This window comes from Netta rufina (assembly GCF_964035555.1).
Source record: "Netta rufina genome assembly, chromosome: 19".
Taxonomy (NCBI): domain Eukaryota; kingdom Metazoa; phylum Chordata; class Aves; order Anseriformes; family Anatidae; genus Netta; species Netta rufina.
In genome coordinates, this window is record NC_140143.1 from 8,861,430 (window position 1) to 8,889,410 (window position 27,981).

Here is a 27,981-nt window from a genome sequence, read left to right on the forward strand (position 1 = left end):
GCTACTAGGGTTTCGAGTTCTTCTGCAAAAATGCAAAGCTCTAAGGACAACATCCTTTGGAGATGCAAAGCTGGCAGGCGACCGCTCATTCTGCTTGATCAAGATGTTGCTGAGGGTTAAAGTCTTCAGCAGTTGCTAGCAATAAACAAGAAGTGTCCTTTAGCGTTTACTAAGAGTGCCTTTATGGAAGAAGGAAAGCTTGCCAGAGCCCCTACAAAAAGGCAGGGAAACTAGAGCTCCGTGACAAGGCAGACATTTGTTGTAGGTTACAGCTGCTGGTTGGACAGCACAGCCTCTGATTTAATTAGAGTTTCAGGAACCCAGAGAGACAGCAGAAAATAGACAGAGGTGGTCACAATAGACAGCACACGAGGCTTTCCAGAAAAGGTGAAAGCTGATTAATGGGTTAAGAGATTCACAACACCAGTAGGAACATTAACAAAAAAAAAGAAACCAGACTTTGTAAGGCAAAGAAAGGACTGAAAAATTCAGCCTAACTCCAGGCTAGACACCCCACAGGCTTCTCAGCTTTGCAGATGACCAGAACAAAGAGAAACAACATATTTATGGGAAGGGGAACTATAGACTCTTATAAACTCAGGAACCATGGGCTAGAACTCTGCAAAGGAGTCACAAAGTCTTAAAGAGTATGTTCAGCAGCCCATTCAAAGCTCCCTTGAAACAGAACTAACTCCCACTGAGACAACATTTTGACCCGTATCTTTCCAGGTTTTGGTGTTCATTTGCTCTTTTGTTTGAGACGTGTGAAAACAGCCATTTGTCAACGCTATACTGAAGGGGGAAAGCATCTCTTAGCTTGTAAGGAACTGGAATTAAGACATTTCTGTCTATGGCTAACCCACCGTAGCCGTATGTGGCTGAAGACTGAGTCAGCAGCGAGGCTACGTGCACCCTGTTCAGCTTCACAAACCCAGCGCAGGCAAACATGAGCAGAGAAACATTCATCATTAGTCAGTTATTTCATCACAGCCCATTTGAGAATTTACATCATTACGAAGCAAAAGATGATTTAACCCCCTCCAGGCATATATACAGTAAGGAAGTGCAAAAAAACCCATGCCTTTGAGCAGTCCTCAAACTTCCTCTTCAAACAGATACCAGAAAGGCTGATTCCACAGCTTCTTCCCACCAAATAATTTTCATAGAGAAAGGGGCAGCGTGGATCATTATTCTAGGGAATCCTGGAACTTGTACATACATCCCCAGGCTCCTGTGTAGAAGATCTTGTGTTTCCCAAGTCCCTAGCACAGCTTTCCACTGGTAAGCGCGGATAGACAACTAATGCCAAGGTGTGTCCTCACAGGATACATCCAGCTGCTCTGTGCATCCTGTTATTTCTGCCAGGCTCTAAGCTTTACTTTCACATGAGTCAGTGCAGTGACACTGGCTGCAGTTTCTAATTGGACCTGTGATTTGCTGGCTCATTACCTAGAGGATCTCCCCGTGTGGACCTCAGGAAGCTGGCCGTTAGCATGATTAATCTCCATGGGCACACCCAAGTTCTGGTTCACAGTAAGTAAATATCTTCCCCTAATCAGATCCACAGTGCAGATAAAGAACATTTGAAAGAACTAAGGTCGTAAAACACAAATGCCTTGACTCAGAAAGTAGGAGCCAAGGCACTGCCAAGGCCAGCAGCTCAAAGCATCCCGCTGCTGAAGAGGGACAGGAACACTCTTAGTCCCTGCATCCTTCCACAAGCTGACCTAAGTGTTAAGAATTTCATCAGCAGAAGCAATGGGTGCTTGTGGCTTTATGTGTAGTCAGTGTGTGCAGCATTGCAAGGCAGGAATAGTTCAGCTGTCCTTTGGCCAGAGTCAAAGGAGCAACCAACTATCAGGTTGTATTCGGCAAAGATTCAGCATCTCAGTAGTCAATGGAGAATATTTGCTTTCCAGATCTTGATGAGACAGGTAAATATGGCACTTTCATCTGATTATCTGCTTCGGTTTCAGATAGGTGGGTTATTTGGCCAGTATATACACAATGGTACAGACATATTGCACAGGAGGACAGAAAGCACCACAGGGCCACACTATGTGCCCAGCTCGTTCCAGAAGAGAATGACTGCTTGCAGTGCAAAGGCTATGCTGGAGACGTGAATGGGAGAGCACACTAGAACTTTGATTCCTACAAATGGGTAGAAAGTTATCCCAAGTGTAGAGAAAACCAAATGAATAGGGAGTGTAGGAACAGCTGGCTGGACCTGGGCACAGGGGGGTGTCAATATCCTGAGGTCTACTAAAGCACCTGCTCCCCAGGTGGGATTAAAAACTCTTGTCCCCTTCAAGGTTCACTTATATGCTGCTTCTTAGGCAACCACAAGGGATTCCAGGCAGTATCAGGTGTCAGTTTGTTACAAAGGCTGCACTCCCCCCAAAAAAACACAACAACAAAACGTCAAGCAAAGACCTGGAAAGGGTATTCAGAGGGACATGGTTTTCCCCTGGAGAAATGCAAACCACTGGTGCCTGGTCTCTAAAACTGTGTTCTCTGGCACTCTAATCAAATCTGCTTGGCATAAACCAGGGTGTGTGTGGGTTTCTAATTTCCTGGCACCAGAACAGCCAAATCACAGGGAAGAACTGGAGGCAACAACATGCCAGTGAGTCACCCATCCATGGAAGGACACTAGGCCCCTTTCTGCTCTGTGGGCTGAGAAATGCAGAAAGAGACCTGCAACTCAGCCATATTTTCTGCTGCTATGAACACTGACTTTGTGCTCTGATATCTTAAGAGTTGAAAGAACATTCCTTATAGCCCAAAAGGTAAACAACTATGCTGCAAAGAACTTCAGGAAGAAAAAAACAAGCATCCTAGAAGTATTATGTTGCAGAGCTGCAGAAAACAGCAAATGCAGATGTGCTGTGAGCACTAGAGTGCTACAAAATAGAGGGGGAAACTGGTGCAGAAATTTATCAAAAGACATTTCAAACACACCCCCTTTTCAACTATAGCGCAGTTGCTGCTCTAAACCTCCCCTCCCACTCTTCCAGGCTTTGATTACACAAGCACTAACTCAACATAAGTCAAGATATCCATGCCCTTTCCCAAGTGCTCATCCTAGAAGTTTTTTTTGTGCCAACTCTAGTACTCACACAGCATGTATTAAAAATATGACTGAATAGATCCAGCCAGAAGCCTCACATTGGAAAAAAAAAAAAAAGAACAAGGAAGGTGGATCTCAGTTGGCTCCATCTCCCAGACCAGCTCACAGCACACAATTTTAGCACGAGTCCACAGGAGGTAAAACAGAAACATTTTGGCAGGAGCCTACGTTTATGCTGTACCTAAGCAGCTGCGTAACCATAGACTTTAATGAAGGTGACGCTGGACAACATCAGGTTACCTGAGAAGGGCAAGCCACAAGCTTTTAATGGAAAAAGCCATTTTCAAAAACTGTTTAAGGAAGACTTAGACTTCCACAGCGTGATATTAAACAAAATTTTAGATCTCCAGTTACTCGCTTTCTGTCTGAAAATCCTGCAGGTTTTTCCATTCAAGAATCCTACCTCTGAAAGCTCAAATTTCCAGGAAGGGAGTGGTTCTTATATTACCAACCATAAGGCTCTTGCAACAGTTCCTTTTCAACTAGATAAGATATGGTCTAATGCAAGGGACCCACAGAATCCAGCACAGCAATTATGCTGACTTCTAGTAACTGTTTCTGCACAAAGCTAACCTTAAATGCTGCTCTGTGCACACCGCTGTTGGGAAAGGATAAAGATGTATTGCAGCCTTCATCCACGTCTCTGACTCACCAATCTGTCCACCCATGAGTATGTGACACTAACGGATACCCTCTGTGCAGTTTCCAAACCTGCATGCAAGCCTGGGTTATCACAGGACATGAGATATTCAGTCTCAATCTCCCGTCAATGGGGCGGTCACTGGGAAAAAAGCAGACTGACAGAATTGTCACCTGAGCCTTACACCTTAGCTAAGAAAGGACTTACCACTACATGGCTTTATAAGTGCAGAGCTTCACTCACATGTAAATTAGAGGACAAAGGGCAGATGGTTTTCAGATATTCGTTACTTTTTACCCTACATGCTGTTGTCTCCTGTTTTTCTAATGTGCATTTTAGGGGCAGATCAGTATTCTGGAGAAAGATCTGTTGTAATCCATGATAACACTGGTTAAAGCAACTTTGTCCTCTAGAGTATGATAATTCAATTAAAGTGTTAGGTTGGTGCAAAGTCTGGGCAGGCCAATTGAAAAGGATTCAAGTGCAAACAATTCAGGGTCATGGCTTAACATCTTAGCATTTACTGTCCAACGTCTTATTTTACATTTACCACACTATGGCTGAAATATCACACCTGAGCTTGGACAAGCTGACTTGACAGATAATGAAGTACCAAATTCATGCGTTTTTTTTTAATGGTACTATCATATGCTACCACACAACCCTACCAGTAACCTCAGGAACAAAGGGTTACTTCAAGACAGTTAGAGCTTCAACATAAAATACAACAGCACTTTCTCTACAACCCCTCAGAGAGCAAGCAGAGAATAGTACTTCAAGCTGACTACGCCATGTTTTCCAAGCATTTTTTCCAAATCTAATAATGGTGCAACAAGTAAATGAAACGTCAAAAAAAAATAAATTCTACAATCATTACGAAAGACAAGATGCCAAATCAACACATCAGCTATAAATTGCTAAATGGACCAAATTTGGGTTAAAAAAGTATTGAAATACCCTAAAGTCAGAACAAGTCACCTTTATCCTTTCTGGTTATACTGATGTTCACAGGGGCATCTGGACAAAGCTACAGCTTTATTGTTTTCAGGCTCATCTAGAAAAACATCCATGTTAACCTTTACGTACCTGTGTCTCAGCCATGTAATATATTTTCATATTTTAGGCATGGCACCCTTCTCCCAGATGAAGACTTCACTGAAAATATTCCACTGAGGTAAAACATTGGAGGCAGTAACTCAAACTACAGCATTGCCAGGAAAGAGTGGAGATGTCTTCCCCCACCATACTTACAGGAAGAGGAGCCTTGAAGGTCTAGTTTGAAGAAAAACATGTGAGTAAATACTTCTGAGCACTTACCAACTAGCTCCTGAGGATCTCTTTTCTCCAGTTCTGAGAATTCCTGAGAGAAAAGGGGGAAGAAACAGATTTTAGTCAAGGTATTCTTCCAGTCTAAAAAGCTATAATGTCCATTTGTTTAGAAACTCTCATATTACTTCTGAGACAAAAGAACATATATTAAGAATGAAATGCACGTTATTAGATCATAGGGCAATGTTTGTACCATGGAAAGTCAAAGCCTAACAGGATGCTCCATTTCCTCTCAAAGCTAGAGTCTAAATTTAATGAAAGAATTAAGACTTTGTTTCTGTGAGTCCTGAACACTCATCTCCTTTTGAATTCCACGAAAATTGCCGTGCTTGAAGCCTTTCCTCAAGATAGATCAAACCACAGATTCTTCATTTGTGGTGGCTGGCCTTTGGCACCAGCTGAGAGCCAGTGTTTTAGAGCATAGCTAAATAGCAAGCTTGACCCAGCCCCCCAAACTTCTTAATCCACAGGAATGCCTCCCAAAGGCAACTGACAGTCTAAGCAGGGCCTGCAGGATCCATTCCCTGGGGTTACACAGGAACAGAGGAAACGCTCCCAGAGCCCACAGCCCTCTGCAGGCACCCAGGGCTCTGCGGCGTCCCCAGCTGCAGGGGCTTGCCAGTTACCTGTGAAGACAGAATTCGCCACTTTGGCTTTGGCTGATAAACCCTGTAAGAGCCAAAATGCTGAGGAGTGTGGTGGTGACGTGGAGCCTGCATTCCCAGTTTGGAAGAATGCTCCCACCTGGCTGCTACTTCCAGGAGCGATACAGATCTGCTCTTCCAGGAACTCTCGGGCAAACTGTGTTTGGAGATTTTCTCAACACAGCCAACCCCTCCTTAGTTACACGAATTACGGCAGATTCAACTGCAGGAGCACAGCAGATTGTTGGGGCAGTCTGCTAAGCAGGAGCGTTACGTAGGATGTTTTAAAATACACTTTCACCATGTTGAGACTAATGTTCAAATATTTTGGTACTTCTGCAACACCCCGAGGGAGCCCAAGCAATATCAAGTTCAACACAAATAAAGTACTCTGAAACAATATCAGCTGTATCCTAACATTGTCCTCTTCCCCCTGCCTCCCTCCCAAAGATTTTCTGTGACTCACTGGACTGTGCGTCCAAAATTCCTCAGTGCCTCCGAACACAGAAGCTATTCATTCAACCTGACACAGACAGAGTGCTGCCTCCTCGCTGCTTAGTAACCGCTCTCTAAATCCCCTCTTTGCCTCCATTCCCAATCAGGTGAGAGACGGACAAGGTGAGGAGAAAGGAGCAAGGTCACCATGCCAAATCTGGGAACAGGCTGCGTCGAATTCATTGTGAAAAGCCAGTGATCGCCAGAGAAACCAGAGCCCTCAGGGTGCAGAAAAACAAATTCTTTGTGTGGCACTAGCTGCGATGTGGCATTTTTCATAGTCATTCATGAAAAAAAGCACTGTTTCTCCATAAGAACACTTGGATCACAAATAAAAAAGGCTGAAGCTATTTCAGAAAATCAAGTACATGAAGGAACACGCATCCTCCTGCGGGCCAGCTGGCGAGGCACCAGGCCCTTTGTGAGGCACAGGCCCTCGTGTAACAGCTCCGACCGCGCTCCACGTAGTGCATTAACACCTCTCCTCCCAGGGTCCTCAGAAATTACAAGCAGGAAAAAAAAAATAAAATAGGAGCATGGCATTTCAAAGCAGGAAATCAAGCATATGCCAAGATAAGGAGCTCTCTTTGGTGAGTGCACCGGGCAGAAATTCAGGGAATCCAGGCCGTGCTCTCCACAGGCCTACCCAGACGCAGCATTAACGTGGCGAGCCTCAGCCACGTCGAGAGGGCAGTAACACGGTGAGCCTCAGTTTACCACCAGGGAAACGGAGACAATTCCGTGGTAGCTATCAGATTGTGAGGACAAACTCAGATTAGTGTGGAAATGTTGCATTCAGCTTGGAATTGTTCATAGATCTACAGATGTAGAGAAACTTATGTCCAGGCAGCATACGGTTACTCACCGGGCAGCAAACACATTAGGTCAGAAGGCTGCTCTATCTCCTCCAGACGGAGAACTTGCTAGGTATTTACTTAAAAGTGTTTCTCACCTTGGTTTGAGACAATGAACAACTTGTTGGGGTGAAAGGAGGTGGCTGCTTTTGTTCCAACCTTACCTGAATCAAATTGCCTAGTCTTTTCTTTTCAAAGCTGTTTTAAATGGACTGAGAGAGAAGAGGGAGAAACAGACTACTAGAAAAGGGGCTCCTGAGCACCTCTTGATGCTTACCCAGCACTATGCTTATTATTCCAGTAACCCTCCCACCTTCTGCTGCCCAACCCTCCTCCCATCATCCAAGAGAAAAATCCCCAACGAGACCAAGTGCCAAGCATTACTTAAGCAGCCCAGTGGCACAGCCCAACTCAGGAGCTTCAGACCTGTACTAAGTGCCCTCAAGAAGGCCGCCCTCTCATTTGGCCAGGGCATTTGCTGTAGTTCTGAAGTTTTCTGAATCCCATTTTCAAGTCTCCTATAGCTGTTCAGGACCAGCACCAAACATAAGCACACAGTCCTCAGGAGACATGCAATAATATTCTGAGAGATGGTTTGATGGCCAAAACTTCTCCTGATACGTACCTTATGTTAGACAAGCATCTCTTCTGAAGTGTCCAATGTGTTTAATCCTATGTTTTATGAATTTCTGGAATCATCAATAAGTTTCCTGTCACCAGAAGCAAGTTTTACTTCAACCTGTATCCTTTAATCCTAGAGCTACAGCACAAGTCCACCCCATTTATAACGGGTGGAATAAAACCTGTCCTAAAGCCACTGCTGTGCATCCACCTGGCCTGATCGCCTACACCCATCTCACCACAGCCGCTCGAGCAAGTCTAGTCTCCACATCCTCCGGACATAACTAAGACACCAGAAACCCTAGAGCTACATCAAGCAAAAGAAAACAAGCTCACTAGTGTATAACCACACCTCGCTGCCCAAAGGATATGAATTTTGCTTACTGATGAGTTACCGCGTACCAACACCCACTGCTCTGTCGTTAACGAGCTGAAGACATCAACACAGCTTTTCATTAAGTCGGACTACTTTCAAGCCTCCCAAATGCCTTCCAAAAACAAAGGGATGACCGACTCCTCCTCCCGTGCTTGTTCATATTTGCTCAGTTTACTGTCCAACACTACGGCAAGGCAAGTATCAACAGCTTGGCTGAAGATGTACAGTTTGGCTGATGAGAGATTTAAGAGGTCTTAAGACGTCTGAGGTTCAAACCTCTGAGGATCTACTGAAGATCTAGAAATTAAGGACGGTCAAACCTTTAGTCAAGTAATGCCCTACATTCCTCTAGGCTAATTTAAGTCTTGAGACAGATGCCGAACACACTGAATTGATTAGAACAGATAGCATTTGCAAACAAGCATTTTCTGCAGATCTAACCCAATATAAGGGTAAACGAGGTAGAAAATCAACAAGTGAGGTAACAAGGTACAATAAATACTACACAATTACTAGGTTTTAGCTGTGAAAGGGCATTTTATAAAGGCATTTTATACACAGACGTGAAACTTCCAAAGGAACACCAAGGTATTTAAGTAATGGAAAATTTTGAATATAACTGGACTTAAAGTAGGGAAATCATCTAAATCCATTCAGGACAAGATGATCTTTTCATAGATTGCTTCATCAACACCCACAATCCTACGTACCTGTATCTTACATGAAGAGCTATTAGTATCTCACATGAAGAGCACAAAAAAACAAGCAGGTGAGTGGTTACAAGCACAATACATCAAACCTCTCCATCAGAGTACGTATATGAAAGCTCTTACAACCTTCAAGTATCTCAGAGCTTCAGGCATTACTTAATGGATCCATTTCCACTTGCATCCTGATCAGTAAAAAACAGCAAGGTTAAGACTTCCCTAGTGGCACCTTCCAATACTGCACAGCTTTCAAAAAGCCAACCTCTGAAAGGCTGCATGGGAGTATCTCTGAATTGACTTCTGCAGCCAGGCTCTTGCTACTTGCAAAAAGTCACCCTGGACACATTAGTTATATTAAAAATTCTCTCTAACATTTTGAAATAAAAAACTCATGGAAAAAAAAAAAAGTTCCTTTCTTATTCTTTTTCCCTAGCCATTTTATTCCATCTAGTGTTATATGAAGAATGCACCTCTAAGAATGGGCAGAATAAGTTTAAAAAAAAAGAGTAGTACTGCACTTCACTCTTCATGTACTCAACAAGTTGGCTTTCTGGCAGCTATTTATTTTGCAACCCGGATTTCACAAGATCATTTGTTTAAGGGCCTAAAGGCAGACAGCCTTGCTCCAACTGACTGACTGAAGTGAGTCAAGGGATGCTGTAGAAGTTCAGATCCAAGCTGGAAGAAGACTTAAGGACAGCAAGACAAGCAGAAGACAGACTGCCTTCCCCTACAGGACACTAACACGGGGCAGCCTCTGAAGAACATAAACAAGAACATTAACTGCTAAAAGCAAGGTATTAAAAAAAAAAAAACAAAAAACAAACAAACAAAAAAAAACATTTAAAATCCATCTGGACCACCAAGTTAAGTCACAACTTCTGTGTTTCTAAGGGTGATTCAGTCCACTTCAGGTATCCCCTCACTGACAGCAGAAAGCAGATGTTCTATTGCTATTCCCACATACAATCAGGTCAAGCTTTTCCATTGCCACCTCTACTCCCAGACAAACACTTTCTTCAAGCCCTGGACAAGACGATGCTGCCTGTAAGAGCCTAGCTAATATGAACCCAGTTTGACAGTTAGGTTTTCACGTATTATAATCAGTTAAGGAAGAAAAAAACTGAAAGTGTGTGCATACATAAGGAGAGCAATGTGTTTTGATTTGAGACTTCACATCAGAAAGGTGAAACACAGACCATCATTTCAGTTGTAGTGTTTCCATTCAGTTACATAAAACCCAGCCTCTACTCAGGTTCCATGGAAAAGAAACAAGCAAACACAATCCTCAGTGTGGAACACAGATTAACGGAAGGAAACAAAAACAATATGAATCTGAGACTGATGAATTCACGTTTGGAAAGGTTTGCCCAGAACAGCTTTATTTAATGGAAAGAATGGACTGGCTTACAACAATGCCTGCTAAATCCTTCCTGAAACAAGATCCATAAATCCAGTACAAAGCTCACATTGGACATAACTGCTGGCATTCACTGTTGCCAAAGGGTACAAATCCAACCTGCAGTTTCTCATGGAAGCAGTTGCATATGAAGTACACCTGCACTAACAAGCTACAAGAAGGAATGGTTGTGCAGGGAGGCAGAAAAGATGGAAAAACAGAAGCCGATTGTTTTAAGTTACAAGTTTAAAAAATAAAAATGGAGACACTGATGCCAGATTTACCACCACTCCATTGCTTTCCCAGACCTGCAGCCAACTTAGCCCTACAGCTTCCTCCTTCCACTCACTTCCAGCTCATATTAAAAAAAAAAAAGTGTAGTTAGGAAGCTTCCACCGTACACCTCAACATCATGTGCTCTTTTTTCGGAGGTGCTGTTGCATCGCAGAATTTCTTCTCTCCCCCAACTACTTCACCTGATTGCTTGCACAAAGACACAAATTTAACAATTTAGACTGACACCCACAGAACCTGTAGGCCAGTCACACTGATGGATAAGTCTGGAGATGCTAATGCAGACGATTTTTGAGTGTAATCCTTCCACCAGTAGCCAGTGGACCTGCTGCTGCAGCAGTTGGTACATGGATTGTAAAATTGCTGTTAATGGATTTCTCTCATCTGAGCCACTGCCAGGAATTTTTTTTGTGTTTTTTCCCTTCCAATCTACAATTCAGACTATGTCCTGTACTCGTAACATATCAACAACTTTATTTGGCTGAGAACGATGGAAAGAAACTAACTGCACAAATTCTTAGAATACTTGACAGTTGTCGAGGCTGACAGTGAAGATGTCCTTGTAAGAGCAAGCAGGTGAAATGTTCATAGGTAGGCAAGCAAGAGAGAGATCTCTGGATAACGTGTGGTGGTTTTTTGGTGTTTTTTTTTTTTTTTTTGGTTGGTTGTATTTTTTAAGAGGGACTTTGGTTTTGTTTTAAAGGAACAGGCTAGCAGTTATGTTCTACAAGTATCAAAGGTGCCCATAGGTAGAGAACACCAGAAACTTCCCATTTAATATCAGAAGCGCATGACAAGAGCTTTCTACCTCTTGCTCACCAGACCTGCTCAATGTTGACATGCTACAAGGCAGAGGACAAAGAGTAGATGCGACGTGTACTCAGTCTGGGGGAAGAGAAAGTAAGGGAACTGCAGTACAGTGCTTTTATTCTCCCCCCCCTTGTTGTTTTTTTTTTTTTTTTTTTTTGTATTGTGAGACAGGAGAATCCCAAGAGAAAGCTTGAAATAAGCCCATTTCCTACAGCCATATCCTGTTTGCCAACTCTGATACATAGCTCCAGGCAAGCTGCCCAGCACAGGATAAGAAATTTAACTAAGAAAAAGCTGCAGGCACCACGATCCAGATAGCAAGAGCAGCACAGCAGCTTAGAAATAAGCCACCTATGGGAATCAACTCGTGCATTCATCTTCAGGGAAGCTTATGTATAGCCTGTACAAACCTATTTTGAGATATTATTGTCACGGGCAAAATGAGGGAAGGAAGAACAAGACAAGAAAGAGTCAACTCCTGAGACATTCCTGCTTAAATCCTTATCTAATCCTTACCAAAACAAAGAGCATGCGTAGCTGACACTGCCTCTTAGTTTTTAAGCTAAATTAAGTCTAAAGATACTCCCTCAATTCATTTCAATTCTATTGGGGAAAAAAAAAAAAAAAAAAAAACACACTGAAAAACACTAAGACCTGGCAAAACATTTCAGTGAGAAAATGTTTTGGAAGAGAGAAGCTTTCATACCATAAAAGCCTTTAAATAACTTCTTTGAAACTTGATTGCACTCACCTGACATATGCTAACTCAATATTTGACAAAGATAGGCAAGAAGTAATTTCCAGTCAAGGAATTGCGTGCCAAGACTCCCGGTCTCCAAGCGGAGGGACAATTAATAATGTCTGCATTGGTATGGAGCTTCGGCCCCACAGCCACATGCCTCAGTGTGCTGCCCCTTTTCTCTCCTCCACCTCACTCCCACTGGGACTGCTGCTAGGCTAAATGCCTCCAGATCACCCCGTGCATACACTTTATTACAAGACCAGATAGTGCAGCCTCTCCACAGCACAAACACCAACCAGGACACTCTACTGCAAGCATGCAAGGCAACCTACATGAAGATTGTGCAGCCCCCGAGAGCAGAACGCCAGCTAACAGCTGCTCTGAGAGCAGCCAGCATAGCTTCCAGCAGGCTCCACCAGAAGCCACCAAGGTCCAGAGAGAGGTTTCTTGATCTGCAGAGCCCATTAATTCTGCTTTCAAGTCACTTTTGCTTCCTACAGGGGAACAGGAATTCAGAGGTCAAGTACCAGCACCACATGACATGGTTTGAGGTGTCAAGCTACCCTAATTTATTAAAAAAATAACAAACATTGTTGCAATGCAAAACAAAGCTAAAGGTGAAGCTGGACTGTGAGAAGTCTAAAGCCTCAACAGCAACAAGAAAAAGGCTCAAAAGAGCTGAGACAACTAACTTCTTGCACAAGCTTTCTGTCCAGGTACATACTACCAAAAATTCTTCTTCAGGGTTTGGAGAAGAGGCAGGGTGTAAAAACATCCTCCTTGGGATGAGCAGATCCCACGGAGCTTTAGCAGATTTCCAGCCTTCTGTACCGAGCACAGGGAGGCTGGAAGGAGTTATTTTCTGCTATTTGTTGGTGTTTGAGGCAATCCTCCATCTGTGCTGACTGTTCAGACTCTCGCTCCGACAAGCACCAACGTGCAGGCTCAGACCAGGCTATTTCAGTACAGCAGACAGAAATAATTGCAACACAGCAGAACTGGACTTGAAGAACTCAGACCTTTATCAGGTGAAATATGCAATGGGAAGCAGCTCCAGAGAGGACTTTTCTTCAAGTTTAAAGGCAAATAGAAAAAAAAAAAAAAACTGGCTCTTCCTTTGGAGAAAAGCAAGCCACACCTGTGTCAATAATCTGTGGTATTTAGTACTGCAGGGAGCGACGAGTCTGCTGCAGCACGTATGCCTGGCGGGGAGGAAGGAACAAGCATGTCCATGGACATGTCTCATCTTCCAAACAGCTCGCGAGCTGGACTGAAGCCAGCAGCTCTGAAGGAGGTAAGGCAGCTCTGAAGACCAACGATGCTGTGATCTATCTCCCTCTCAGGCAGAGCGAGCTGTAGACACAGAAGTACACAAGGGAAAGGGACAAAAAAAGTCAAAGATGCTGAACTTTACTATGGTTCCTGCATGCAAAGCCATTTACCTGCCGCTGATACTACTCTCTGGCATCAACCAAGGTCAGCCACGTGGTTAAAAGCAGGAAGGAGGAGAGGTATCAGCTGTTTTAATGTTTGAACACTCATTTTAATGGCACAGAGGACAGCCTTAGAGGCTGAGTTAACTCTACTCCCCCTAAAGGCTTTCCACGTGTAATGCCGCCTGCTGAACTACCAAACTTTCTGGAAGACAGCGTGCCAAAACGAGGGAAAGTATGCCGAGCTGGAAGTGCAGAAAGCATTTTGCAGAAGTATATTAGGAGGAAAACTGAGCACAGAATACGATGAATAACTGCACAGCTTATCACTCGCAGCTTCAGGCTGTACTCACAGGCACAGAAATGAGAGGGAAATGAGCCACTGGAGATCTAACCTCAACTCCAGCCCTGAAATCTGCGTGGAGGCACCTAGCACAGCCATGCATAACCCAAGGGCATTTTTAAAGTACGGCTGTTCTTTTGCCAGTTCTGTCCGTCAGAGGCCAAAACACTAACCCAGAGAGCCTCAAAGTGCCAAGAGAAGGGAGGGCAGGGGAACATAATGATTTTTATTTTTATTTTTTTTTTGATTCTGATGAGACATTAGGAGTGCCTTTCTGCTGCACATTTAGAAAATGGTTATGTCCTACCAGATCCAGCCTGTGCAAGAAAAATAATATACAGCCCTTCCAGCCATTGAGAGTGCACAGTTTTGTTTTTTTTTATATATATTTAGCAAAACAGTAGTTTTAATACTCATTCTTCAGTCAGGTGGCCTTAAATATATTCCAAGCAGAATTTTTAGGATTCCCTCTCAGCAGCTGAATGCATCAAGGCTGGTATTTCCTAAGCAACTTTCATACTTTGCCACCACCAAAGTAAACAATTCCAATTCATTTTCTAAAGCTTACTAAGGCCAGCTCCATTTTTAGGCTTTGCAGTGGAATATCTAAATATAACAACAGCTCTCTATTGATATGACTTTTCACAAATACACTTTTTTTTTCCCTTCTTCTTCAGAGCAAAAGGAACACTTAAGATAAAAGTAACTAAGTAGATTCAGACATCTTTTGAGAATGAATGTTGAATACAGAAAAAATAACACGCCTTGTCAAAATAAGAGTGACTTCTGGGACTACATTACTGAACAATCCCCCATTTACTGCTTCTTATCCCTTATCGCTTTTACTTGAAATCAAGATAATTTTGGTATTTAAACAAACAGGTTAATGGGCAGGCAAAATAAACATCACAATCAAAAGCCTCCACTTAAGTACTGGTGCACATCTACGCACCACAACACATGGAAAATATTTCACAGGCTGAGTGGATCAATAAGAGCTAAACAGCTCCAATGACTGTCAAAAAGTGGTACTTAGACATGCTTGGAAACAAAGCATTCCTCTGAAACTTTAACGCCTTTCTGCTAGCTCCCCCTTTGGATGCCTCTCACTGCAACACCACAAAGATGCAGAGGGAGCCTTAAAACAAAACCAGAAAACGTAGCTACTTCTGCAAGCCACTGCTTTCAAGAACTGTTACCATGCGTCAGGCATTCACTTGCAAAGGGAGTGTCAATATTTATCAGCTTTCCTGTGCGGGGCTAGTCTGCAATCAAAGCTCAAGAGTTAATGATTCCCCCTGTGAAAACTCCAGTTGGCCAAGCCGAAGGGCTGGGCTCGATCAACGCCTGCAATCTGTTATTCATGCAGCCCTACAACATGAAGTACAGAATCCCTCAGGTGAGACTTGGAGCACAAGGTCAATATTTCATTTAAGGTTCATTTTCCTTCTTCCTGCAGGGCTGGTCCATTTAGTGAGCTCTGAAGGCTGGTATCTTGTTACTGCATCAAGGCTGTAACCATAGCCAGCTGCTGGCAGGGGCCCAAGCAACTTGCACACACTGCAGAGCCCTTTAACCCTCCTCACTCCAAACCAACACTGCTACCAGAACACCAAATTTCGGGTATTTTCAGTGTCCTTTGTTTTGTACTCACGGTTCCATCATCTGAGGAAAGAACATAAAGTTGCCATTCAGGCTATGGGATTTCATCTTAACATCACTCCTCTACCAGCAGCTGCTGTTGACCATTTCTTTTCCCTTCTAAGCAATAAAGCTTTATTTCTGAAATCCCTTTAAGACTTTGCTTTTGCTTTGTTTGCCATTTGTGACTGCTTATTTAATACTAAAAGCAGGGACCGTTGAAGTGATGTTGGTTACTAACAAACATGTTCTGCTTCAGAGCCTGAACACATCCTCTCAGAGTCAAATTGGAAGATCAATTAGTTTTACCTAGATTTGAATCTCCCATTTACCAAGGGAGCACCTCAAACAGTCACAGGATCTAAGAAATCTGACTTTTCTATTTAAAGAGGACAATTCTATTTTGCTGTTGTTTGTTGTTGGTGGTTTTTTTTGTTTGTTTGCTATAAGCATACAGTGGTCAAGACTGTCTCACAGGTGCTCAGTAACAGAGAATCCTCTGGGCTAGTTCTGGAAGAACACTCTCAGATGACTGACGAAGCTTAAATATTCTTCTATGCTTCTTTCCCCCAAACAGGTTCATAGTAAATCTCCACTTGACTCTTTGAGGATAGACAGAACACAGCAGTTAGACATCGGCATTTTAACTTGAAAAGCTTATTGTGACTTGCTGCTAAGCAGGAAAAAAAAAAGATCACGAGAACTGCAGTCCCATCCAGCCCTTTATACTGCCGTTATCGCTAGTGAGGAACAAAGGCTGTGAGGACAGACGGATGTGCTTTCCCGATCAACAAGGGCATGCTACCTGGAATCAAGATTAAAAAACATAAGATAATTTTAAATACCATAGGGTGGAGTAGAAAAATATCTCCCCCTTGGAGCTATGAGAAAGGCCACAAATTCCACTATCCCCCCCACCGCTTTACCATTTTAATTGTCACTGCCAGTTTTCACAGCATTCCCTTTTTAGTAGCCTCAGCCTATATCCACAGCTGGCACCAGCTGAAGTTTCTGGAGGTTTTGTGTTTGTTACTATCCAACTGCAGCATGAGGCCGAACCACGGGATGCACCAGCAATGAGGGAACTCCTCCTCCATACGCAGTGTCCTGGTGAATTATTCAAATGAGAATCTCAAAATAGTTCATTCACCACACATCCAGCGAAGCAAACGCTAGAAGCAAATCTGAATATATTCCCAGGGCTTGAAAAGACTGTAATTAACTGGTCATTTGCAGTGGGTTTGTCTCAGTCATGCATTTTAAAGGACTACACACAGGTTCAGACCCCGGAAACACCCTGGCCATATACATGATGCCCACACCAACTTAGACATGTCTTTGACATCTTGCAATGAGATTGATGGAGGAAGAAGAGTTTACAGCCCTCAGCTGGGACAAAAAGAAATATTATCCCAAAGTAAAATTTTAAATTAATCAAGTGTCTAACTTTAGAGCAACTATGACTCTTACTCTCTAGTTTTCAGATACCACAATCTCAAAGCAATGAGGAAGGAACCAGGAGAACACTGCCACTTGGTGGAAAAGGAGGATAGGAAACATCTACTACTGCTGCGAGTAAAGCTGCTTTTATAGTAATGTTCCATCTTCCCCCATCCCAAGTGAATTTCTTAACAGCATGGCTAGTGCAACTCCATCACTGCCCCACACGATGCTTTCCAACAACACGCCTGCTCCGTTACCAGCACAGCGCTGGGCTGCCTTGCAGCGTACTGCATAGAAAAGGAGGCTACTGCCTTTTTCACTTAAAGACAACAATTAAGGATGACATAAAAGTCTGAAACTGCTGATGTTCAGATTTGCCTCCCTGGTATTCTTCTCAAATCCTCACTTTCCATGCCACGCTAAGATGGAAGGAATTGTGTTTTACTTTATATCTGTGAAGGCCAAAAGCTACAATCAATTTTAGCTAGTTTTGTAAGGGAGGTAACACCAGCTTGACAGCTGGTAACTTTATACTGAAGCTGAAAAAGTGGTCCACTTATGATCTAAATAACCATTTTTCTCTACCACTTCAGCTCACCTGCATCGTTTGTTGTTAACCACTAAGAATGCTGTTACCTGAACTGCCTGTTTCTACTCAGGCATGTCTGTGCTGAATAAGAACATTCCAAATTCGAGAAGCTGAGAGGAAAGATGCCCATTCTACTTACTGTCATTTTTACGATCTGTTCAGCCTTTTCTTCTGACATTTTTACAATACATAAAAATCTTGAAACGTTTCTCTTTGAACAAAGAACAATTCATATACAATCACTTCAGTTCTTGTGGAGTTCTCATTTCAGAATGCATTCAAGATACCAAATTCTTTTAAGGTAGTTTCTTGCTTCCCCACTGAAGCTGGGGCACTGCTCTGTAGCCACATGGTGCTCCTCTTCAGAAGGGAAAAATGCATCTGTATGGTAGCATGTAGAACTCACTGAAATCAAGAAGCTTTTTAAATAAGCTAACGTGAAGCATCAACAACGTATTAAAGCAGAAGCCACACAACTCAGCTGGAAGATTTCCATCTTTACTCAGACAAGAACTACCCTAATCTGATTTTCATCTTTCTCTAGCTGCCAAACTTTTTCTACATTGTCCTGAAGTCATAGAGTCCTTCTAGAGGAGGCAGAAATGCACACACTTCCAGCAGGGCCCTCCTAACATTCATTAGGATGACATACACCCAAATCTCATTTGAGAGAAACCCATCTATTTGTCTTTCAAGAGGTGTAAGCAAATAGTACTTACTTGAATCTAGCATTTTTTTTTAAACAGAAGCATTTTGCTAGCATGCTTAACCAGGCATAATGTAAAAAATTTAAGAGCAGAAGAGGGATAAGAACGCAATGGCTTCCTCTCTTCCAAGAACCACCTCCCAAAACAAAACAAACCATAACTTAGTTTCATTGCAGCAAGGAAAGTAGACAATACATTCCATTTCCAAGTGCCTCCTACTTCTGTGCCAAGGGCACCACAAGGTATTTCACACATGTATGCAAGAGACCTCACCAAGTGCAGTACAGCAGCCAAGCTTCAGCTCTGCTTGTCACTGTAAACCCATACAAGTGTTGCAGAAACTGGAAGAGGGTGCTGCTACAAATCTCGTTTAAGCAGGATAGCTAAACACATCCATTTGCCTTCTCATGGTCCATGAAAGCCCTAAGCTAATTCACATGCTCTGCAGTTTCAGCTTGCTATATGGCCCTCTGGATTCCTAAGTAGAACTCAGAGATTGTCTGCATCCTTCAGGAAGCTACTGGATAAAATAAAGGCCTTTTCAACTGTCATTCATTCTGTATCCCACACGACTGCTTATATTACGCTGGGGACTGATCTGATAGAGAAAATTATGCACACTTCTCCGTCAATTTTCAGGTGGATTTGGTACATTGTCTTTCTCCTTGTTTTTTGCCTGATGCATTCTTACATGCTGCTAAACACATTGTTCAGCAGAAACAGGATGTAACCTCACAATAAAGATTATTTCAACTACTTATGATAATGATCTGGGGATCTTACCACATTTACCACTTTGCTCAAAAGTAAAAAAAAAAAAAAAAAAAGTCTTTAGAAAACAGTTTTGTTTAGAAGGACAGAGAGAAGGAGACATCTGAGTCGATTTTGACATGACCTCTAGGAGCATAAGATCACTTAAGTTGTTCTAACCAAATGAAGTCTTTCAGCTGATGCTGGTCAGACATAAGAGAATTCTGTAGTGAATGCTACGTCTCCTGGATCACTGCAAAATATAAAAGATGCTGTCAGAAAACCCACCTTAGATTTAATTCACAAGAAGACTAAGTTCATGAACACAGATCTTGATCGTTATTCAGTCCGTAGCCTAACCGGCTAACTACCTCTGGCATTAGCCAGAACTAAAGTCAGAAATCACATTACAGCTACAAAAAGGAACATATGAAACTAGCTACAGAAGACCAGAAATGAACACCAAAGCCATGCTGTTAAGACTTATTCCTCTTGTACTGAACTTTCCCTCCCCCACCGTACCACACTTCCAAATACCTTTAGGTCACCAGCCTCAGGTTTTTCAGTCTCTGAATCGTCATCTTCCTACAAGACAAGAATTTACAGGATTAAGCTTAAAGAGCAGGCTTGGCAAGTAACTGCACTTACAGCAAAGGGCTTGTGTTTGGCAGCCCAGCAGTAGTCCAAGACCCTTTGAATGGAAGTTAGTTTTGCCCCACCCACTCAGGACCAGCAAACAAGCCCTACAGTCACAAAAAGAAGTGGAGTTGCATGGTTTTTTTTTTTGTTTTGTTTCCCTTTTAAGGCAAAAGCATCACTCAGTAGAAGACGCCCTCTGCAAAACTCATGCAGCTCCCGAGTGTGCAGAGCTAGACCATAAGCAGCAGCAAAACTGCAGAAAAAAAGCATTCATCATCTGATAATTCTTCTTCCAGTTGGTGGGCAGGGGCTTTGCACTTGCTCCTGTGTGGCAGTACTCGCAGAAAGCAGCGTTTGCAAGGCCTATTTTACTCTCCCAAGCACACATCAGCAACACAAACAGGACACACGGCGTGCCTGCCACACAACCAAGCGTGCAGGCTTGGTGAGGGGCTGCCCTAGCACCAAGTTCAAAGTCCCAGCGATGCCAGGTGACACCGCATCTTTCCTTACTTGTGTGGTGCTCTCGCGGCCTCACTTGCAGGTGACATGAACCTCCACAGAAGGGAACTAACTTCAGTTTTCTAACTAACTTTAGTTTTAGGTAACAGCCCACATTCAGTTTTCATTTCTACCCAGGAACAAAGAAAAAAGGGCAAGTTTTTCCCTGAGAGCTTAAATTACTGAACTCAGCCTTAAGAAAAATTTTGTACCACGTGAAAAGTAACCTACAGCTTTGATCCAAAACTGGTAGGTAATCCTACTGCTCCACTGCCCCACAAGCTACTTGATTGGGGATCCTAGAGTCAGGTATGCTCCTCGACACACATACATAGTCTGGGTTCAAAACAAGTTTGAGGAGCAGAAAAGCTTTTCTTGCTCTCACAACTCAGCAGAATCGGTTTTCCTCCTAACTTCACCACTCAGTTTCAACTTTGGTCCCAAAACAAGAACTTGGTGTTTCAGCTTCCAAAAGAAAAACAAAAAAAAGAAGTGAGGTGATTACATGCAACTGAAAGGAAGGGCTTACAATGAAGTGCCCACCTCTGGGTATTAGCACACAAACAGGTTCTGGCAAGGCAAGCTACAGAATGATCACACAATGTCAGTAAGTTTTAATTGCCTGAATTAACATGCATATCCCATGGAAGTGACACACCAAACCTCTTCACTTCAGCTACTTTCCAGTGTACCTTTCCTAAAACATGAACGTGTGCCCATAATTCAGTCTTAACAGGCAAAGTTTAATAACAGTAAGTGTATAGCTAAAGGAACAACCACAGTACCAGATTACTTGGTACTTGATCAGATGTTTTCCTCCCACCCATGCTCCCACTCATAGTAAAAAGATCAGCAATTTTCAATGAAAGAACAGATTGAATCATTCATGATATAGACACTTAACGGAAACAGCTCCCAAAACTTTCTAACCTACTAGAGGACATCTCTGAAACAACAGCAATGACAACAAAAAATCTTTATTGAAACTGCCCTTGAAAAAAAGGACTTTTCAGTCACAGTTAGTGTAGACAACACAAGCACAGAGCTGTTTGGATAAGAACCCAGGTCAGCCTGAAAACAATTGGCACCGCTTTCCAAAAACAGCTCATAACCAAGAAGTACCAGCACTAGGATCTATTAAGGAAGCTCACAATTCCGGTCCAAGAATATAAAAAAAATGCATGTTGCTGGCCTGCAATGAGACTAGAGAGAACACACCCTTTGTAAGCTGCCTACAGCTGTACAGTAACTGAAATAAGTGCAAGATCTGCTGGCTAAACACCGGAGTGCCTAAACCAATTGCTGGTATTTGTACGGCACCTGGAACCTCCCAGATGTTAGATGACTGCAACTTACACTGAAAATTGTGTGTGCAGTAAAAGCTACCCCATTTACACAAGTAGCTGTCAACAAACACCTGGATCACAACTACCACCTTCTATAGAAGGATCTTATTGAAAGAGTCCCCAAGCCTTGGATATAAACAGGAGAATGACTAAAGTGATAGTAAAGCTTCATTACTTGGCTTAGCCAGACAGTGACCCTGAATGCTCTTGCTTGCACCTCTTCCAGTTAGCAACAGAACCAAAAAAAAAAAAAAAAAAAAAATAGACAAGTTTCTTGTCTGCTACTTGGGGAAGCAAATAGCAGGAGCAGTGAATGTCTTGTATGAGAATGAATGCGGATAAAATAGATTTCATTAAGAAAAAGTTGTAGTACCACTATTTCCTTCCTGTACTAAGTAGCCAAAAAACTTGAGCAGGGCCAACACATCAACATGGAGGTAAGCAAAAGGTTGATGAGAAAGAAGAGAACCTCCCCACACTTTGCCAAGCCTTACTGCTTTGCTCCTCCAGACACGGAAACATTTATCCTTTTGTGCGTTACAGCTGCACTCCGAGGCAGCGAGCTACGTGCCCTGCCTGACCATGCACCAAGTACCTCAGTATTCAGGTGGAGTTATACACATGCCATGCACCTGTGACAAACAAAAGCCACTCAAGCCTAGACAAAACGCCACTACATCAAGTTAACCAGATGTAGGAAGTTGAGTTAGACATGAAAGAATAATTTAGGACATCGCAGAACTTTGCTCTTTTGGGTTATCCAGCTGCCCATGCACCAGCGCGTTTCTCTGGCGGCATTTCCAGGTGTGCTCACTCTGCGGAAGGAAAAGCTGTGTGTCCCCTGCCAGCCTTCCACGGAGGAGTCAGAGAGCATCGACGGGTTAGTAACGAGCACGAGACCCACACCCAAAGATGCTGGGCGCTGAGGAGAAGGCACTGCCTTGGGGGCAGAGTGGAAGGAAACGCTGGGAAGGTGCTGGAGGCTGCAGGGGGGGCCTGTGGGCGGCGTGGGGCCGGGGGAGCGCTGAGGGGCCGGGGGGTACTTACTGACTGCCTGCTGGCCTCCTCGTCCTCCTCCTCGTAGCCCTCCTCATCGCCGTCCAGCCGCGTGAAGTCGTCCTCGCCGTACCCAACGGACACGAGCCCGCCTTTTTCTCCTGAGAGGGGGGCGGAAAGCGAGGAGAAAAGGCAAAATAAAGAAAAAAAATCAACAAAAAACAACCCGTGAGGAAAGCGAGACAGCAACGAGGGACGCCCACACACCCCCATACACCCACACCCCCCCCCCAGGGCCCACCCTCAGCCCCTCAGCCCCCCGCCCGCCCTCACCCGCGGCCCCCTCGCCGCCCGCCGGCCCGGCCTCGCTGTCGGACTCCGGGTCCGAGTCCTCGGCGTACACGGCCAGCGAGGACAGGACGCTGCGCTTCGCCGCCGCCATCTTCCGCCCGGCCCCGCCGCCGCTTCCGGCGCGCGCCTCTGACGTCAGGGGGGGAGGGGGGGGCGGTGGGGTCGCCATAGCAACGCCGCCCCCTCCCTCTGCGCGCGGCCGGAAGCGAAAATCAAGCGGGGAGCGAGGACGCCCGAAAGCCCTCAGCCAGGCCGCGGGGGGAGGCTGGGGGGTGAGAAAGGGGAGCGGGGGTGCGCTGGGGAGAGGTTGGGGGTTTTTTGTGTTTTTTGGTTTTTTTTTGGGGGGTGGGATTTGTTTTTTTAATAGGGGGGCGCTGGCCCTTTAAGAGCGGCTTGTGACGTCATCGCGCGGCGCCGCGGGCAGCGCCTGGCGGACCCGGAGCGGGTGGGGGGGGGGGGCTCTGAGGGGGTCCCTGGGGGGGGGGGGGGCTCTTTGAGAGGCGCCTTTGAGCCCCCTCAGCCGGGGGGGGGGGGGGGGGGCGCGGTTGTCCCGTCAGCAGCGAGCCCCAGAGCCCTGAGGGTGCGGGGCAGCCGCCTTGGGGGGGGTGTGGGGGGGCAAAATAATAATAAAAGCAGAGGGAAAGGGGCTGGGGGCTCGCCTGAGGGGCAGCGGGGCGCTCACTGCCGCTTCGTGCCGCCCGCAGCCCCCCCCCCGCCATGAGCAGCAGCAGCGCGACCGCCCCCGGGCCGGAGGGCAGGGCCCGGCAGGCGCTGAGGAAGGTGTTCGGCTTCCAGGCCTTCAGGACGGCCCTGCAGGAGAGCGCGACCATGGCGGTGCTGAGAGGTGAGCGGGGGTCCCGGCCCCCCGGGGTCGGTCCTGCGGCTGAGCTGCAGGGGAAGGTCGCCGAGCAGGGCTCTGCGCTGCCTGCCCGCCTCGTTGTGTGTTTGGTAAGAACGTGGTTGCATCAAACACAATACGGGGAACGCTCAGCTGGCGGTGCTGGGATCAGCACCACAGGCGTCTGCCAGCTGGCTGTGGTCGGATGGGGTTGAAGCTGTTTGCACTCACGCACTTGCAGGGTAAAGCTTACTGTGGTGGTGTTAGGCACAGGTGGTACCAGCAGAAGACCTGGTTGTCTGGTAAGGTTTATATCCCTGAATCATGTGGATGTTACCAGAACCACGCATTTTTCCTGGTGTTAATGCATCCACCAGCACACCGCTGTGGGTTCAGCAGGCAGCTCACACACACGTGGGCTGCTTACCGTCCATTCTCCTCGTAGGTCTCATAATGCAGACCAGAACAGCACCAAACCCAGCGTGCAGGACACAGTCGTGGTTTTCATTCATCTCCAGCAGCTGTGTTGTTGATAACAGACTGCCCAAAAGCAGTGTTCTGTGAGCAGGGTGGCTCTGCCTGTCAATGCTGTGTGTGTTGGCATCTCCCTGATGTGAAGTGGGTGCGTGAAGTGGGTGCTCCTTAGCATAGCAATAGTTACTAAATAACACTGCCTACGTGGTTGGGATTTGCTTCTTGGGATAAGCTTTCACAGGGTGTGATACAGATCTGCCCTGGGACTGGTGGTTTGGTGACTGGAGGGCTGGACGGGGATTGAAAGCAGCTCATGTAGAAGAGAATTAGCATGACCATGGACCAGTTGTTTAACTCCTCTTTATCTTGGTTTCTGTGTAACTTCTGGTATTTAGGTAAGGCTGTTTCATATCGTTTAAAAAGTGATCAGAGATTATTTGAAGGAAACCACTGCCGGCATACAAAGTATTGTGATGCTTTTAGAACCTAAAATGAAGTGTCTTTTGTTGGTATGCCACAAGGTACACGCACAGATACACCTTTTCTCGCAGATTAGAGGCCTTCGTGCCCACCCCTCCAGGCAGAGCCCTGGGAACTCGCCACCACTCAGTAGCCTTGAGCTTTGTTCTGTTGTCTTTGCAGGCGAGAAGGATGTCTTTGTATGCATGCCCACAGGGGCAGGGAAATCCTTGTGCTACCAGCTTCCTGCAGTTCTGGCAGTGGGCATCACCATTGTCATTTCACCTCTGATTGCACTGATTCAGGTAACTGTCTCCTGTCAGCTGTGAAACGCAGTCAGCGAAGGGGGTTGGGAGACTCTGGAGGCACGGCTGCCTTTCTGTCCCCAAAACTGCTGTTAGCCTGCCTCTGGATTCTTGTCTTCATGTCTTGGTGTGTTTTCCTTAGCCTGGTGACAGGTGAAGAGGCTGCAACTTAGCGTGCCTCTGGTTTGGTGTTATGCAGCTCTGTTAAAGAAGGTTTTTCTTCTTTGGTAATAGCCTAGTGTTTTTTATAACTGATCCTTTCTATATTCTCCGGTTGTCTTTTACCTCCCATGTGCTGTACAAAAGCAGCAGAGTACCTCAAATGTAGCAAACTGAGTCTTTATCCACAAAAGAACTCCATTTTACCTATAAAATAATAACTCTGGGAATTATGAAGTTGCCTTTGTAGGCATAAATTGCTCTCCATCAAACTGCCTTTTTGTTGTGGTCTTTGTGTCATGGGTAGAAGCTGTTGTAGTAGAGCTCCTCCTTAAACACTTTCATCTGTGTGACCTTTTGCTTATATATTTTGTCTTTTGTACTGTTTTCATCACCTCACACTTCCCTATAATAGCAGCTGTAGCGTTAACGTTGCATGATACCTGTTGGCGTAGGCTGCTGTTTTGTTTTTCTGCTGTTGTGTTTTTTGCTTTTTTTTTGTTGTTGTTCTTTGTTTTTTTTTTTTTGTTCAACTCCTCTGCAGTCTCAATATACATCAAGAATTAAAACCAGGCTTGGTGATGCATCTCCAAAAGGTGTTGCAAATAGTGAACTCTTTCCAAATGAGATAATTTCTAATTAAGCTCCAGCACAGGAAATATTCTATCAGTGAAACAGAGGTTAAACTAATTACCAGAGGTAAGATTTGCAGGTGAAGCAGAACTTGTCAGAGCAACAGGTAGATGGAGATGGGCTAAATGAGTCTTAGGGAACAGAGCTGGAGTGAGCCTCCAGAGGTTTTCTGATTCAGCCCTGAGATGGGGAAGCTATGCCTGAAAAGATCGTGATATATTTCATTCTAACCCACCTTCAAGAGCTTAGTCTCTGTAGTTTATAGGGAAGGTTGAGAGTTGACTGTGAGCAGAAACAGTGCCTATTAAATCAGTCACTGAAGCACTTATTGAGTGAAATGATGAGACATCCGTCTTTCAGGACTATTCATACCTTCTAAAATGTTATGTGCTAGTCAACTGCAAGCGAACAGCTCAGTGTAGGTAGGTGGGTTGTGTGTCCACTGTTTGTCTGGATGTATCTGAATGTGATGCTGTGTTTTCTTCTTGGTTTTCAAGGCATGATTCTTGTTCACGCTCAGTTCTATTGCAGAGGTGATTTGCCATATCTCATAATATCTCAGCTGTGTTTGGAAAGTTGTTTGGTTATTTTGGAATGAAGTGTGCTCTGTTTTTGTAGGGTGGCATTACTCATTTTCTGTCTGTGACAACTTGCTAGTGTAAGTCCTGAGACACGCTGGTGGCCTGTTTCAGCTCAGTGTGGCTATCATCAGGTATTTAGCACAGATCCGTGCTGATGTGCCCTAGCAGCAAAATGATTATCCTAAAGTGAATGGAAGCCAAAAGAAAAGGAGTTGGATGTTAGGGCTGAACAGATGCGCTCACCATTGAAATAAATAGGGGTGAAGTTCTAAACAGCTGGACTCTAGGTGAATGTTGTCCTGAGACTTGAACCTGGAGGTGGAAGCTGGGGCCTCATGTGCATCTCTCTAGGAGACATTTGTAGTGCTGGTGGCTTTCTTTAATGCCATTTGTTTCTCATTTAATTTTCATTTTGTATTTACCTTAGGACCAAGTGGATCACCTGCTGGCTCTGAAGATCAAAGCCTGCTCTTTCAACTCCAAGCTTTCAGCCCAGGAAAAGAAGGCCATCCTGGCTGACCTAGCGAGTGAGAAGCCCCAAGTAAAGCTCCTGTACATCACCCCGGAGATGGCAGCGTCCTCTTCCTTCCAGCCTACGCTGAACTCCCTGCTGTCTCGAAATCTCCTGTCCTACCTGGTAATCGATGAAGCGCATTGTGTCTCCCAGTGGGGCCACGATTTCCGACCTGACTACCTGCGGCTGGGCACCTTGCGCACTCGCATACCCAATACGCCGTGTGTTGCCTTGACTGCCACTGCCACCAAGCAGGTCCAGGAGGACATCGTGATGGCACTGAAGCTAAAGCAGCCACTTGCCACCTTTAAGACTCCGTGCTTCAGATCTAACTTGTTCTACGACGTGCAGTTCAAAGAGCTCTTGACTGATCCGTATGCCAACTTGAAGGATTTCTGTCTGAAGGCACTCGAAGTGAAGAATACAACTGGGGTAGGTTTTTCAGTGGGGGAAGAAGGCTAAACTGAATAAAATCTTCCTTAATGGTCACCGATCTTCCGGTGGTTGGTATGGCCCTGACAGGGCTGTGGTGGCAAAGGAGGAGGTCCCTGAAGGAAAGCGCTCAATAGTTTTTCAGTTCCTCTAAAAGAATTAGAATATCAAGTTGCATTTCTTTCAAACAGAGGTGTCGTCCGAAAAGAGCTGGTCTAAAAGAAAATATATTAGGAATATGCAAATAGCATTTCTGTCTTGGCTTGTCGTGTCCCTGGCGATAAGTGTGTGTTTGATTGGGTTCTGCTCTTTCACTGTGGTGAGGGTGAAATATAGCAAGGGTGAGCAGCAGCACTTAGTGTCATATTGAATTGCTTGCGGTAACGCTAATATCCAGGATAACTCCAGCAACTCAATCACCCTCTGCACCTCAATTTGTCCGTAATGTGAAGAGAGACTTCTTGCCTGGTGTTCACTGGGAAAAGACTGGGAGACCATATTCAGTCTGTCTCCTAGGCCTTGTAGGAAACTGTCTGATTTACTTTTGTGCCATGACAATGTCTTTAAGTTGCTGGGGAATCAGCTTGGAGATGAGGTGAGCCTTGGGCATCCCTCCATTTTGTCCACACTAAGGACTGCAGCTTTGCTGATGGGCGTCAGGTGGTGTCACAGACTTTCTCTCCTCTCTGCCCAGGTGTACTCGGGTTGTGGCATTGTGTACTGCAGGATGAGGGACGTGTGTGACCAGCTGGCCATTGAACTGAGCTACCGAGGAGTGAAAGCCAAGGCATATCACGCAGGTACTG

General features: G+C 44.8%; 2 protein-coding genes across 2 annotated transcripts in view; one reads left to right on the forward strand and one right to left on the reverse strand.

The window, feature by feature from the left end:
• Positions 1 to 22,899, reverse strand: part of SAP30BP (SAP30 binding protein) — a 32,044-nt gene extending 9,145 nt beyond the window's left edge. Inside the window, exons 1-4 of the mRNA XM_084298229.1 lie at positions 22,763 to 22,899; positions 22,481 to 22,590; positions 19,485 to 19,532; positions 5,088 to 5,130 (exon numbers count right to left, since the gene is read on the reverse strand). Of these exons, the coding sequence (XP_084154355.1) occupies positions 5,088 to 5,130; positions 19,485 to 19,532; positions 22,481 to 22,590; positions 22,763 to 22,871 (310 nt within the window). The 5' untranslated portion in view covers positions 22,872 to 22,899. The remainder of the gene's footprint in view (positions 1 to 5,087; positions 5,131 to 19,484; positions 19,533 to 22,480; positions 22,591 to 22,762) is intronic.
• Positions 22,900 to 23,516: 617 nt separating this feature from the next.
• RECQL5 (RecQ like helicase 5) overlaps positions 23,517 to 27,981 on the forward strand; it is a 37,868-nt gene continuing 33,403 nt past the window's right edge. The window contains exons 1-4 of the mRNA XM_084298363.1: positions 23,517 to 23,624; positions 24,735 to 24,856; positions 26,657 to 27,175; positions 27,870 to 27,975. Coding sequence (XP_084154489.1) covers positions 23,609 to 23,624; positions 24,735 to 24,856; positions 26,657 to 27,175; positions 27,870 to 27,975 — 763 coding nt within the window. The 5' untranslated portion in view covers positions 23,517 to 23,608. The remainder of the gene's footprint in view (positions 23,625 to 24,734; positions 24,857 to 26,656; positions 27,176 to 27,869; positions 27,976 to 27,981) is intronic.